The sequence below is a fragment of the Panthera onca genome, chromosome B3 (genome assembly GCF_046562875.1).
Source record: "Panthera onca isolate mPanOnc1 chromosome B3, mPanOnc1 haplotype 2, whole genome shotgun sequence".
Taxonomy (NCBI): Eukaryota; Metazoa; Chordata; class Mammalia; order Carnivora; family Felidae; genus Panthera; species Panthera onca.
Genome location: NC_138344.1, coordinates 85,901,079 through 85,916,973, shown reverse-complemented (window position 1 = coordinate 85,916,973; position 15,895 = coordinate 85,901,079). Strand labels below are relative to the sequence as shown.

The 15,895-nt window shown below is 38.6% G+C and overlaps 1 protein-coding gene across 2 annotated transcripts in view; it reads left to right on the top strand.

Annotated features, from left to right (window-relative positions):
- Nucleotides 1–12,685: 12,685 nt before the first annotated feature.
- SLC25A21 (solute carrier family 25 member 21) overlaps nt 12,686–15,895 on the top strand; it is a 481,661-nt gene continuing 478,451 nt past the window's right edge. For both annotated transcript variants that reach the window (XM_060619552.3, XM_060619551.3), the window contains exon 1: nt 12,686–12,874. In XM_060619552.3, coding sequence (XP_060475535.1) covers nt 12,805–12,874 — 70 coding nt within the window. In that variant the 5' untranslated portion in view covers nt 12,686–12,804. The remainder of the gene's footprint in view (nt 12,875–15,895) is intronic.

Here is a 15,895-nt window from a genome sequence, read left to right as displayed (position 1 = left end):
CAAAAATTCTCAACGATTACTAGCAAGCCAGACTCAAAATCACATTAAAAGGATTTATCCCAGAAATACAAGGGTGGTTCAATATAACTCAATCTATATAACACATCATATTAATATAACAAAGGAAAAATGCCCACATGATCATCTCAATAAATTATAGAAAAAGCACTTGACAAAATTCAACTTCCTTTTATGATAAAATACTCAGAAAAATAGGAATTGAAGGGAACTTCCTTAACATGATAAAAAATCATGAAAAATCCACATGTAACATTCAATGATAATGACTGAAAGCTTTTCCCCTAAGGTCAAGAACAAGACAAGGATGCCTAATATTATCACTGCCATTCACATTGTACTGGAAATCCTAGAGAGAGCAATTATGAAAGAAAAAGAAAGGCATCCAAATTGGAAGGGAAGAAGTAAAATTATCCCTATTTGCAAATGACATGATTCTACATAGACAAAATACCAACCCACAAAAAAATTAATACATGAATTCATCAGAGTTGGAAGACACAAGATCAATAGACAAAAATCAATTGTTTCTATACACCAGCAATAAATAATCCAAAAAGGAAATAAAATACTTTACTACAGAACCCAAAAGAATAAAATATGAGTGATAAATTTAGCCAAAGAGTTTGTGAAAGACTTGTACACTAAAAGCTACAAAACAATGCTGAAAGAAATTAAAGACGTAAGTGGAAAGGTGTTCTATGATCACAGATTAAAAGATGGCACAACTGAATTGCACTACTCTACAGATTCAGTCCAAAGTGATCTACAGATTCAGTCCAATCCCTACAGAAATCCTAATGGCCTTTCTTGAATAAATTGATAAACTAATCCTCAAGTTCATAGAAAATTGCAAGGGGCCCCAAATAGTCAAGACACTATTGAAAAAGGAAAGATGCATGTATGTGTTCTGATTTCAAAACTTATTACAAAGCTACACTAACCAAAATAGTAAGGTACAAACATAAGGCTAGGTATATAGATCAATGGAAAGAATACAGAGCCCAAGAAACCCAAATATCTATGGCCAATTGATTTTTGACAAGGATACCAAGACCATTCAATGGGGGAAAAATAGTCTCTTCAACAGATGGTGCTGAGATATCTGGATACCCATAAGCAAAAGAATGAATCTGGATGCCAACTTCCCTCCATATGCAGGCATACCTCATTTTGTTGCACTTCGCTTTATTGCATTTCATAGTGTGTTCTTTACCAATTGAAGGTTTGTGGCAACTCTACATCAAGTAAGTATATCAGCGCCATTTTTCCAGCAGCATTTACTCACTTTGTGTCTCTGTCACATTTTGGTAATTCTTGCAATATTTCAAACATTTTCATTATTTGTTGTGGAGATCTGTGATCAGTAATCTTTGTTGTTACTATTGGGGGCACCATGAACCATACCCATATAAGACAACAAACTTAATTGATAAATGTTATTGGTGTTATCTGACTAGTCTACTGACGAGCCATTCTTCCATCTCTAGCCCTCTTGCTAGGCCTATCTATTTCTTGAGATACAACAGTGTTGAAATTACAACCAATTAATAATTCTACAAGATCCTCTAAGTGTTCAAGTAAAAGGAAGAGCCCTATACCTCTCACTTTTTTTTCCATTTTTAAAAACATTATGCTTTATTATCTTTTTTAATGTTTATTCATTTTTTCGAGAGAGAGACACAGTGCAAGTGGGGGATGGGCAGAGAAAGAGGGAGACACAGAATCCAAAGCAGGCTCTAGACTCTAAGCTGTAAGCACAGAGCCCAATGCAGAGCTTGAACTCACAACCTGCAAGATCATGACCTGAGCCAAAGTCAGATGCTTAATCAAATGAGACTCTCAGGTGCCCCAAAGCACTTCTGGCAGCAGTGGGATCTCACCTAATTCAAAAGCTAGAAATGATTAAGCTGAGTGAGGAAGGCTTATTGAAAAGCCAACAGAAGCTGAAAGGTAGGCGTTAGTGCCAAATGGCCAAGTTGTGAATGCAAAAGAAAAGCTCTTGAAAGAAATTAAAAGTTCTACTCCAGTGAGCGCAAGAACAAGAAAGCAAAGCAGTCTTACTGCTCTTAGGGAGAAAATTTTAGTGGTCTGCATAGATCAACCAGACACAACATTCCCTTAAGCCAAAGCCTAATCCAGAACAAGGCTCTAACTCTCTTCATTTCTTTGAAGGCTGAGAAAGATGAGGAAGCTGCCAAAGAAGAGCTTGAGGTATAAAAAAAGAAGCCATCTGCAGAACACAATAGTGCAAGGTGAAGCAGCCAGATATCTGGAAGATCTAGATAATTAATGAAGGTGGATACACCAAACAACAGATTTTCAGTGTGGACGAAAAAGCCTTTTATTGGAAAAAGATGGCATCTAGGATTTTCATAGATAGGGAGAAGGCAATACCTGGCTTCAAAAGCTTCAAAGAATAGGCTAACTCTCTTACAAGAGTCTAATGCATCTGGTGACTTTAAGTTGAAGCCAATGCTCATTTATCATTCTAAAGTTCCTAGGGCCCTTAAGAACTATGCTAAATCTACTCTGCCTGTGCTTTATAAAGGTAACAACAAAGTCTGGATGATAACAATCTGTTTATAACATGGTTTACTGAATATTTTAAGCCCACTGTTGAGACCTACTACTCAGAAAAAAGAATTCCTTTCAACATATCACTGCTCATTGACAAAGCACCTGATCACCTAAGAGCTCTGATGGAGATGTGTGATGAGATTAATGTTGTTTTCAGGCCTAACACAACATCCATTCTGCAGCCCATGGATCAAGGAGTATTTTTGACTTTCAAGTCTTATTATTTAAGAAATACGTTTTGTAAGGCTATAGCAGCCATAGAAAGTGATTCCTTTGATGGATCCAGGAAAAACAAATTGAAAACCTTCTGGAAAGGATTCACCATTCTAGATGTCATTAATAATATTTGTGACTCATGGGAAGAAATTGAAATATCAACGTTAACAGGAGCTTGGAAGAATTTGATTCCAACTCTCAATGATGACTTTCAAGGATTTAAGACCTCAGTGGTGGAAACAGCCACAGAAGTGGTGGAAATAGCAAGAAAAATGAATTACAAGTGGAGCCTAAAGATATGACTGACTTGCTTTGATCTCATAATCAAACTTTAACAGGTGAGTTACTTCTTAGGCACGAAAAAAAAGTGGGTTCTTGAGATGGAATCTACTCCTAATGAAGATGCTGTGAGGATTGTTGAAATGAAAACAAAGGATTTAGAATATGACATAAACTTTAGTTGATAAAGCAGTGGCAGGGTTTGAGACAATTGAAACTCCAATCTTGAAATATCTATTGTGGGTAAAATGCTATTAAAGAACATCGCATGCTACAGAAATATGATTTATGAAAGGAAGAGTCAATGGATGTGGCAAAGGTCTTATTTTAAGAAATTGTCACAGCCATTCAACTTCAGCAACCACCACCCTTATCAATCAGCAGCATCAACTTTGAGGCAGGACCCTCCCCCAACAAAAAGGTTATGACCCGCTAAAAGTGCACATGATACCATTTTTAGAAATAAAATATTTTTAAGTGAAATTATGTACATTGGTTTTTTTAGACATAATGCTATTGCACACTTAACAGACTACAGTGTAATGTAAATGTAACTTTTATATGCACTGGGTAACCAAAAAATTCATTTGAGTCTATTGTGACATTTGATTTACTGCATGGTCTGGAAGTGAATGCACATGTGATATCTCAGTGGTATGCTTGCACAAAAATTAACTCAGAATTAACCAACAACATAAATAAATAGTTAAAACTATAATACTATTATGAGAAAATTTAGGATTAAATCTTTATTACCTTGAGTTTGGCAGTGAATTCTTTGACACCAAAAACATAAGCAACAAAAGAACAAATAGATAAGTTGGATTTCACCAAAATTAAAAACTTTTGGGCATCAAAGAATATTATCAAGAATGTAAAGACAACTTACAGAGTCAGAGAAACATGGGCAAATCATGAATCTAAGAGTTTAATATACAGAATACAGTAAAACCTTGGTTTGTGAGCATAATTCATTCCAGAAACATGCTTGTAATCCAAAGCACTTGTATATCAAAATGAATTTCCCCATAAGAAATAATGGAAACTCAGATGATTGACTCCACAACCTAAAATATTCATTTAAAAATGATTATAATACTGTAATATACAAAATAATAAAGAAACTATAAAATAAGAAAAATAAACAAATTAACCTGCACTTACCTTTGAAAACCTTCGTGGCTGGTGTGAGGGAGACAAGAGAGAGGAGGGTTATTGTGTAGGACAAACTTTCCAACTTTCACTAACACTAACAGAATCACTACTCTCTATTGGCTCCATGGAATATTTTCCTGCATGGGGGCCATTGTACATGCTCGCATGTATGTTGACTACAGTACAGTATTAATAAACTCTTGTCGGGGCACCTGGGCGGCATCTGATGTCAGCTCAGGTCATGATCTCATGGTTTGTAAGTTCAAGCCCATGTTAGGCTCTGTGCTGACAGCTCAGAGCCTGGAGTGTGCTTTGGATTCTGTGTCTCCCTCTCTCTCTGCCCCTCCCTCACTTGCCGTCTGTCTGTCTCTCTCTGTCTCTTGAAAATAAATAAAATGTTAAAAAATTAAAAAAAAACCTCTTGTCAAATACTGTATTTAATGGAACTGGCAATAAGGCAGCAGAGGAAAGGGTCTATATCTGCAGGCAGCCTGACCTAGAATGAAGCAAAGCATTCCTGAGCTTTCTCTTACATGGAAAAGCAAAGGACTGTCCATAGGTGCTGTGAAGTGGCAAAAAATACACTAGTGCCAGTTGTAGGCACCTTCCAATGTTCTGAAAAATCACTGATTTCTGCCAAACATAGTGGCTTGAGACCAAGCATCTGAGCATGAGAGATGATCACCCATAATCCCGCAGTGAGAGAGACACAAAGAACTATTGGCTCAGTTTTGATCATGTGACATTTGGCATCACATACTACTCATATTGCAAGACATTGCTTGTTTATCAAGTTAAAATTTATTGAACATGTTTGCTCATCTTGCAGAACACTCACAGGTTACTCAAAATCTGAGGTTTTACTGTTTAAAAAGAACTCTTACAACTCAATAACAAAGATAGTCCAATAAAAAAATAATCAGTGGACTTGAATAGATATTTCTCCAAAGAAGATATACAAATGGCTAACAAGCATGTGAAAAGATAGCCAACTTCATTGGCCACTGAGGAAATGCAAATTAAAGCCACAATGTGATACCACCTCCTCATGCAGACTAGGATGGCTATAATAAAAATAAATAAATAAATAAATAAAACTAAAGGAAAATATGTTTTGGGAGGAATGTGGAGAAGTAGGAAGACTTGCACATTTCTTTGGATATGTAAAATAGTATAGCCCCTGTGGAAAATAGTTGGTAGTTGCAATAATCCCATTCCTATATATATACTCAAGGAAAATGAAAAATATATGGCCACACAAAAATTTGTACACAAATGTTTACAGCAGCATTATTCTTTTTTTTTTTTTTTTTTTTTTTTTTAATTTTTTTTAACGTTTATTTATTTTTGAGACAGAGAGAGACAGAACATGAACGGGGGAGGGGCAGAGAGAGAGGGAGACACAGAATCGGAAGCAGGCTCCAGGCTCTGAGCCGTCAGCCCAGAGCCCGACGCGGGGCTCGAACTCACGGACCGCGAGATCGTGACCTGAGCCGAAGTCGGACGCTCAACCGACTGAGCCACCCAGGCGCCCCAGCAGCATTATTCTTAATAGCCTAAAGGTGGAAACAATCCAACAATCCATCAATAAATGAGTGAATAAACAAATTGTGGAACATAAAACGGAATTATTACTCAACTGTAAAAATGAATAAAGTACTGATACATCCTACAAAGTGGGTGTATTTCTTTTTTTTTAATTTTTTTAATGTTTATTTATTTTTGAGAGAGAGAGACAGAGTATGAGGAGGACAGGGGCAGAGAGAGAGGGAGACACAGAATCCAAAGCAGGCTGCAGGCTCTGAGCTGTCAGCACAGAGCTCAATGACCGGCAACCAGCGGTGAGTATTTCTAAAACATGATACTAAGTGAAAGAATTTAAGCACGAAAGGTTACATATTGTATAATTCCTTTTATATGCAATATTCAGAATTAGGTAACTCCATAGAGACAGTAAGTATATTAGCAGTTGCCAGGAGATCGGAGAAGGATAAAAGAGGAGTGATTACTCAAAGGGTATGAGATATTCTTCTGGGTCAAATGTGAGTCATTAACTAAATTAATATTTATTAAATGCCTACTATGTTCTAGACAGTATTTCAGTCACTCTTGCATGGACTTGACATTCAAAAAGAGGTAAAGACTAGGAATAAACAAATAAATACAGAATATATGTAGGTGTTGAAAATGTAATGGAGAAAAGTCAGGCTACATAAAGAGTGAAAAAGTTGAGGACAAGTTCAATTTTAGACATGTAAAGTTATCTGTTAAAGTAGCTTTTGTGGAGATGCCTAAAGGAAGTGAAGAAGCAAGTCATGGGAAGGTCTAGGAAAAGAACATTCCTGGCACAGGGAAAAGCAAATGCAAAAAAAATGGGAGCATGCTTGAAAGTGTTCAAAGGAATACCAAGAAAATCAGTGTGATGAGAATAGGGTGAAAGAGAAGGGTGTTAGGAAATGAGTCTGGAGAGGTAGCGAGAGCCATATTGGGCATCTTTTGGGCTTATGGCTAGGACTTTAGATTCTATTCCAAGGATGACAGAAGGCCACAAGATGGCTTAGAACAGGTAATATCTGAACTATGCTTTAAAAAGATGACTCTAGCCACTGTAACCACAGTATTGAATTCAGTTTATAAGAAATGTCACATCCATAAGTGCCTAGATTACCAATTCTGAGAGCAGGAAATGTCTGGCTTTCCCACCCAACTCTTCCACTAAGTAGTTTGGTGACATAGGTGAGGTCCTCAATCTCTTCCCACCTCAGTTTCCTAAACTGTCAAATAAGGAAGTGATTAAAGTCTCTTCCAGGTCTATTATTCTATGATTCTAGAAAGTTAATATAGGCTTCAGTATCATATGAGCTCTTTTACTTAAACTAGTGATTCTCTCACTTAAGGGTACTTTTGCCCTGCAGAGAACATTTAGGAATGTCTGGAGACATTTCTGTTTGTCACAACTTGGGATGGAGTTGCTACCAGCAGCTAATGGGTAGAGGGTAGGGATGCTGTTAAATATCTTGCATTGCACAGGACAGCCTCCCACAACACAGAATTATCTGGCCCAAAATGTTAATGGTGCCATTGTTGAGAAGCCCTGACTTAATAAACAGAAAATTCATACCTTTCATACATAGGCAATTTGTGACACTGAAGTTGTGCTTTTCTAATTTGTTTGTCAAAGTCTAGGATACCACAAGCTATTTACTGTGAATAATTTCACATTTCGATTTTTTTTATGTATAGAAAAGTTGAAATTAAAATTAGAACATAAAAACAACACAGCTAGTGATTCAGAGAGAGGCCTCCTAAATTATATATACTTAGGTTCAAAGAATACCTCAAATACTCAGTGTGATTTCAGGCAAGTTACTTAATCTGTATGCCAGTGTAAGATGAGGATAAGAATATCTGTCACAGAAATATTGTGAACAAGATAATGGGTTACAAAATGCTCAGCCCATTGCCTGGCATAAGCATTAAATGAAGATTGTCATTATTACAATTTGCTAGGCAGGCTGAATATGGCAGGTGAGTTGCAGGTTCTCTCCACTTTTCCAGAATCTTCCAGATTTCCCCCTCCCCAATTCTCTTTTAATTTGTTTTGTTTTTTATTTTTAGGTTTATTTATTTGAGCAAGAAAGCACCGGAGAGAGGGGCAGAGAGAGAGGGGGGAGAGAGAGAATCCCAAGTAGGCTTGTCAGTGGAGAGCCTGAGCAGGGCTTGAACTCACGAACCATAAGATCATGACCTGAGCCGAAGTAAGACACTTAACTGAGTGTCTAATCTGCCATGAACCAAGATTTTAGACATCTACTCTACCAACCTTTTTAGAATTGAGTCTAAAATTAGTTTTGATTGAAGGCCGGGGAAGCTCTCCTAGGAGCAAAATGCATAGATTTCTGCACGTTGACCACACAGAAGTCTTAACTTCTAGATTCTGAGCGATGTCCCAAATAACAGAACTCTGATATATATATGACCTCTAAGTATTATTCCTGTCATATCACAATAAAATATTTTAAAAAGTTTCCCAAGTAATTATTTTGTTCACACTGTCCAGTAAAGTCCCTTGGAATTTAGAAATGTTCTGTTAGATAATGGGAAAATCTAATGTACCAGAACCTAAGATCTGTCCTAAATAATAACATGATGCCTTGGTATTTGTAAGTTATAAGCCATTAAGAGCTTAGAGCAATGACAGACCCACAAATTTTAAAGCATGAGTCTTTCACTTGTAAATAGCATTTCTTCAATACTTCTAATACTTCTGTATAAGAATATTATGGAATAATGGGTCTTTTTGAATAGTTCAAGAGTTATAATCTCTCCCAACTTTCTACCCTATTCCATGGATGGACTTGGGAGTACTCTATTACATGGATGTATGCCAAATTCTGCATTTGTGGGTCTGTGTTTTGACACCTAAATAAAAGAGTCTATGGGCCTACAGAGGCTATGTATCTCTTAGTAAATGGTATTTTGAGATGTGGGTCCAGTCATAGTTGGAATACCATGGGGTTATACTGTATTTTCTAGTGACACACTAATGAAGTTAACTTTAATTTTGAGGAAAACAATTTTTTTCAAAATGTGCAAATACTGTCATTTTAAAATATAGCTCTTCGATGAATGGATAAAGAAATTGTGGTTTATACACACAATGGAATACTACGTGGCAATGAGAAAGAATGAAATATTGCCTTTTGTAGCAATGTGGATGGAACTGGAGAGTGTTATGCTAAGTGAAATAAGTCATAGAAAGACAGGTACCATATGTTTTCACTCTTATGTGGATCTTGAGAAACTTAACAGAAGACCATAGGGGAGAGGAAGGAAAAAAAAACCAAACAGGTTAGAGAGAGAGGGAGCCAAAACATAAGAGACTCTTAAAAACTGAGAACAAACTGAGAGTTGATGGGGGGTGGGAGGGAGGGGAGGGTGGGTGATGGGTATTGAGGAGGCCACCTGTTGGAATGAGCATTGGGTGTTGTATGGAAACCAATTTGACAGTAAATTTCATATTTAAAAAATAAATAAATAAATACAAATAAAATATAGCTCTTTATTCCTAAACTTTTCCCCAAAGTAGTAAACAATGCTGTTTATTTTCCAATATATTCTCCCCTCCTTCCATAATGTTTTTTTTCCCCCCTAGACTCATTGCCACACAGCAAAACACTATTTTTCCCAACCTCACTCGTACCTAGGTATACTCCATGTGGCCAAGTTCTGACCAATGAGATCTGTATAATTTCCAGGTCTTTTTTTATGCTTCTTGTCTTTCTCTTCTTTCTGCTGGCCGGAACCTTATTCATGGCTTACATGAGGGAAAATAAATTTCTATCTTATTTAAGCCACTATTGTTTTGGTCTTGAACAGTAGCTGATCCAATGGCCCAATACAAAAACTTTATTCCAACAAGACACTGAAGACATTATTAGATATTTATGTTCAGTGAGTATTTTAGGGTACCTGGCAGTTAAGTTTCTAGCCATTCTAATTATGTAGTTCTCAACCAAATAATCATTTTAAAATAATTTAATTTAAACAATCATTTAAAAATATAAGCTTGACACTTTAGCAGTTTTGCTCTGATATCAGGGCAAATAATAATAGAAAGAGTAATCTATCTAATGAGAGAAAGTAAATCTGAAACAGTAGGTCAAGTAAAATTTCCTTCCCCCCCCCACCCCCCCTCAGTGCTAAACCTCCCAGAATTCCAATATTAGCTACAGGCAAATTTGGCTGCAGGTAAGAGATATATCCTATAATCAGAGCTCTTAGCACAGTGGGTATTTGTTGACTATAGATTAACACTGGCTGAGTCCCAGCTTCAGAATATTCTTATACCCAGATCTTATCTCCTCAACTATTCTAGAGGTGTAGGACCATAAATCAGATGTGATGGCAGGCTTTGCTTATTTTACTCAAAAAAATCTGCTCTAGCCCAAAGAGGTTAATAATTGGTAGTAATTTTCTAACAGAGTATTTGGAACTATGTCTAGGAGGGTCTTCTCACTGAATCCATACAGGTGTTAAGAGACTGAGGTCTTAGTGAGACCATAAACCTGCACCTACCTCCTCTGGATAAGATATTCAGAGATTAAGGACCTCATGGAATTGGTGAAGGCTATCTTTACACTGACCCCCCCAAAAAAAGGCTATCTTTAAATCTTGATCTGGGAGTATCAAGGAGTATCTAAGGAAGGCAAAAGTTTTACTTATATTGCAATATGGTAGTATCTCCTCCATTAGATTATATGCTCCACTAGGAATTTTAACTGTTACATTGCCAGTATGTAGGAAAGTGCTGATACTTAGTTAAGCTTTCAGTGAATGAATCTAGAATTTTGTTCAGTGTGTGCCTTGGGGTTTAATAGTTGTGACATTATTTTTAACTTAAAAAAATTCTCCACTTATATATATGAAGAAATAAATTAATTTGGGGGCATTTAATTAGTTTGGTTTTCTGTGTGACAGAATGTAGTTTGGCCTGCGGCTAATATTGAAATCTACAATCCTGTTGCTATTAGAAGAGGGAATTCTGGAATCAAATCCCAGAGACATTATTAACTTGTGGTGTGATCCTGGGAAACTCAGGGTCCTCACCGGACGATGAGGGAAATATTTCCTATGAGCTCTGAAATTCTGATTTTAGTGCTTAGTATAATAACAGGTTCTCAATATTTGTTGAATACATGATTCTATATTGCACTTAATACTTCATATTTAGTTTGTAAAAGACTGAAACATTGCTCAAAAGCTTTTACCTAAATAGCAAACATTTCTGAAAACTATCTCATGGCAAACATTTCAAACTTGGTTATTTTAATCAAACATTTGACCAAATATGAGAAAATTTATTTTTGCGTATCTGATCCACAAGCAGCAAACTCCCCGATTCCTTACTTTCAACAGTTTTGCCAGTCAGATACCATTATTACCAGCTTTTAATAGCTCTGCCTCAGAAATAAAAACAAAACATGAAACTAATTATTGTATTTTGCATAGTTAAGTGGAAATCATATACAATAAGGTTTTAATCATACTATATTGCTGATACTCCACTGTTCTTGGCTTTTTCATAATTGGCAATTTCATATGGTTCAAAGTGAATATATTTAGCATTAAATAGTGTGTTTAAGAACTAATATGACAATAGGGGCTCCAAATCCTCTCCACATACCTTTTACTGGTATCCTACCTGTTAGAGGTGCAGCAGGTATTTTTCTGAAATTTCATTATATTGTGTCTCTTCTACATAGTATTTGTAACTTGTGGTTTAAAAACAGTATAGGGGCACCTGGGTGGCTCAGTCGGTTAAGCGGCCGACTTCGGCTCAGGTCACGATCTCGCGGTCCGTGAGTTCGAGCCCCGCGTCGGGCTCTGGGCTGATGGCTCAGGGCCTGGAGCCTGCTTCCGATTCTGTGTCTCCCTCTCTCTCTGCCCCTCTCCCGTTCATGCTTTGTCTCTCTCTGTCTCAAAAATAAATAAAACATTAAAAAAAATTTAAAAACAGTATAAATTAGCATTTATGTTTTGCCAAATATCCTAAAAGGGCTAGTGTGAACAATTAAGTGTTTTATAGAGAGAATATACTGATAGTTCCTTAATGTTCCTTGATCATTTAGGTTCGTGGTTCACAAACTTTAACGCTCGTAAGAAATCACTGGAGAACTTACTAAAACTCAGGTTTCTGAGCCCTTTACCCAGGGATTCTGATTCAGTAGATATGGGTGGGGCCGTGAATTTGCCTTTCTTGCAAACTCTCACATCGTGCTTCTGTTCCTGGATGCTAAGTTCATACTTTGAGAATCACTGACCTAGGGTACCTATGACACTTCTCTGTAGTAACGCCTCTTCTTTATTTTGGTTTTTCAGTAAATAAAACTCAGGTTGATGAGTTGTGATAAATTCCCTTAAGCCAAAACCATTTCTTTGTGAAGTACTACATTAACCTAATTGCAAGGTAACTGCAAATGGGATTTGCTTTCTCGTTTCTACTGCCCACAATTTCAGGACAACTAACTCCAAAGAATTTATCCACCTGTCCGTTCTTTAGGACCTCCCAGTGCGCCTGCTTGCCGGGAGGGCAAGGGTCGCCCCAGCCCGGGCCGCTAGGCCGAAGACGCTTCTTTACTTGCGTTATCAGAGGCAGCACGTCCAGCTTGACAAACCGCAGGCGGCTCCCGATAGGGAAGCGCGTGGGCGCCAATCTAAGAGACCAAACCCGCCTCACCGCGGCAGCCAGCCCGACCCCATCCACGAGTCTTTTCTCCCCCGAGGTCCTTCTCGGAGCCCAGGAAGCCTCGCAGCGCCGAGAGAGCGCCCCTGAAAGGGTGCAGCGGGCAGGTTCGGACCCGCGGCACATCACGCGGCGGCGAGTGTGCGCCCTGAGCCTCCACCTCCGAGCAGTCGCCGGATTGCAGCCTCACTCGGCGCAAGGAACTGCCCAGCCCCGGCTCTCTCGATCGGGAGAAGCTGTGCAGGTCGGTAGCGAGGCCGGCGAGCTCGCCCACGCATCTCGGCCCACTCCGTCGTCCTGGGCTTTCGAAGATGTCCGCCAAGCCCGAGGTCGGCTTCGTGAAAGAGGCTTCTCGCCAGATCCTGGCCGGTGGTTCCGCTGGTAAGGCCGCCCCGCTAGGGGCCAGTCGCTTTTCCTTTAGCGTGTCGGAAAACTTTTCTCAATCCTGGCGTCCGAAGTTTCCCGTCTAAATGCAGCGCTCCAGGCGCAGCGCCTGAGCCCGCCGAGGGCCAGAGCAAAGGAAGCCGGGAGCCGGCGGTGGGAGGCCGGTGCCCCAGGTCAAGTCGCCGCCGCGCCGCGCCGCCGCTCTAGGCTGCCCCGCCTTCTGTGCCCTCAGCCTGAAATGCAAGCTAGGCAGCCCCAAGGCCTGCAACTTGGAGGAGGCCTTGATTCCTAGCTGGTTATTTGACTTGAAGCGATCCAGCTTGCGTCAGCCTTAGTTCTGCTATCATTTGCAGCCTCTTGCTTCTGGGCTAACTCAGATCTTACATAACTCCTGCCTCCATCATTAGAGTGTGTACCTCAGCACTCCACAGGTCTTCTTAGTGCAGAGTGCTTGCTGGGGGCTATTCGTGCCTTAAATAGGCATATTAAAATTAAATGCATATGTTAACACACATAAACACCTTTGATATAAGGGGTTCACGATTTATGGAGAGTTACGTTGTGGGAAAAAAACTAGAAAAAATTTGTTGTAACTAATCATGGAAATAATTACTAAGTGTGGCTAGAGAAAATAAGAACCCATGAGCTTATGTTGTGTGGATGTGTTTTAAAGATACTTTAAAATATAAATCATGAGTTGATTGAAAATTTAAGTTTTCATAGCTGTGACACATTTTTATTTTAAATTTATAAAGTAATTTATAAATTACTACAATTCACTCAGCACCATAAAACATTTTTGTAAGTGTAGATATTCTCTTAAGACGTTATACTATGGTAACTCTAGTAAATCATATGGAGAGAGTGACTAGATGTCTAATGTTTAACGTCAACTAGGAAAATTTATTCTCAAATACACTTGGACTTTTTATAAAGGCCTATTACAAATTATGACTAGTTATCATTATGTCGTGAACTATTTGCATCTCAGGAGTACCACAAGCAACCACATGTATCAATCATGGTCTGTACAGTTTATAAGGATGATATTTCATTAATATGACCATCAAGGCATGCATCTCTTATATGTGATTATGCTTTGTCCATCCATAATTATAATGTCAGTGGCCACACTGTCTGCTTTTTTAGTTGTTTCCCAGAAGTGACGATGAATTTTCACCAATTTAGTCACCGGGTCAAATTCCACAATATCCCAGACTGCCAGCTCTCCCTGACTGGGTTGATTTCAGAGTCCATGACCCTGATCAAAGAAAACTTAGCTGTCCGAATGGGAGAGTAAGGAACATTGGTGAACATCCTAATCTCTAATTAATGATTCAGAAGCATCTCTGTATTGGCTTAGATGATCATACTAGATCTTAGACACAGCTAAACTCAAGGGTCAAACTGTAACCTACTTACATGTTTTTGTTGGTTGATAAATATTTGGCACAAATGTGTGATTCCATCATATTCTTATAGTTGTAACTAATATGAATGAAAATTAGTATATGTGTAAGGTAAATTAAACATAGTGTGGTTGATTTATAGATTTAGTACTATGGAATCACTGATAAATGTTGAAAGTAATGTACACTTTCATCATAGTAAAAGGAGATCGTGTTTTCTACTTAGGCAATGATATTTTCATAAAACTTTATATTTACTGGTTTTTAATAAATGCAGATTAATCATATTACATATACTAGGTAAAGGGCCAAAGAGAAATTAATATACAAGAGATATGGAATTTTAATAAATGTAGAAAATGCGTTTGAATCTCTAGCGCTAAAGTTCTCATTACTGATAATGTCATCAAATGCGGCACCTCTGTGTGTGTATTATATGACCTTTTGAGGGTAAAGGTTAAAAATACATTTTGGCTTTCTTAAGGGGGAAAAAAGCTGGGGAAGTTTATTGCAGAAATACCAGGGAATCTCTTGGAATTCAAGGTCTGGATGCCTTCCTGGAAGAGACTGGAATCAGGAGCTAGAGCACTGAGGAGAATTCAGGAAGTCATCCTTTACCTTTCCTCACGTTGTCAAATGGTTAAACATTTCCAAGGCAGCAGGTTCGTGGCGAAGAGTAGGGTCACCAGTAATACTAATACAGCTGCTAGGATGGCTTGCCATATTTCCACAGATTTGCCTGGTAAGGAGTAAACATGCCCAAACGGGTTCAGATAGCTAATTACTTAGACAGGAAAAGGAAGTGATATGGTGGTGTCAGTTCCCTTATTCCATGGGCAACACCAAACTGAAGATGCCAGTTAGTAGATGGTATGAGCAGCGGGTCACTCTACTGTCGAGGAGGTGCCTCAGAACCACAGCCAAGTAGTTTTATTGACTTACACTGAAGGCTGCAGCTTCCCCCAAGTGGGAATGAGGTGGAAAGTCTTGAGTTCAACTGAAACTAGGGAGATACATGAGAAATGGACTCATGGTAGTCTTTCCTAAGATAACAGGAGAAACAGCTTCTCTGCTCTTCCTCACCAGGCTGCTTATCTTCCCTTAGACCAGAAGAAATCATCGGGCATTCTGCCAAGACTCGAATCAGTCTGTGGCCTAGCCGTGTCCACAGGTTATGTGGAGATGCTCAAGGTTGTCAGTGTGCCATACTGTGGAGGTATTTCCCTGTGCTCTTGTGGTACCTTCAGACTTTTTTATTAAAAAATTTTTTTCTTAATGTTTATTTTTGAGAGAGAGAAAGACAGAGCGTGTGAGGGAGAGGGGCAGAGAGAGGGGGAGAGACAGAATCTGAAGCAGGATCCAGGCTCTGAGCTGTCAGCACAGAGCCTGACGTGAGGCTTGAACTCAACAAATTGCGAGATCATGACTTGAGCCAAAATTGGACACTTAACTGAGTGAGCCACCCATGGGCCCCTATCAATCTTTTTTTTCTTACAATTGTACTGCTATTTTCTGCTCTGCCATCCACATGACAGAATGTGGTTCCTAACAGCTCTTGAATTTACATTCTCTTCACTTTTATAGAGATAGTGAGAGACTAACTTGCTTT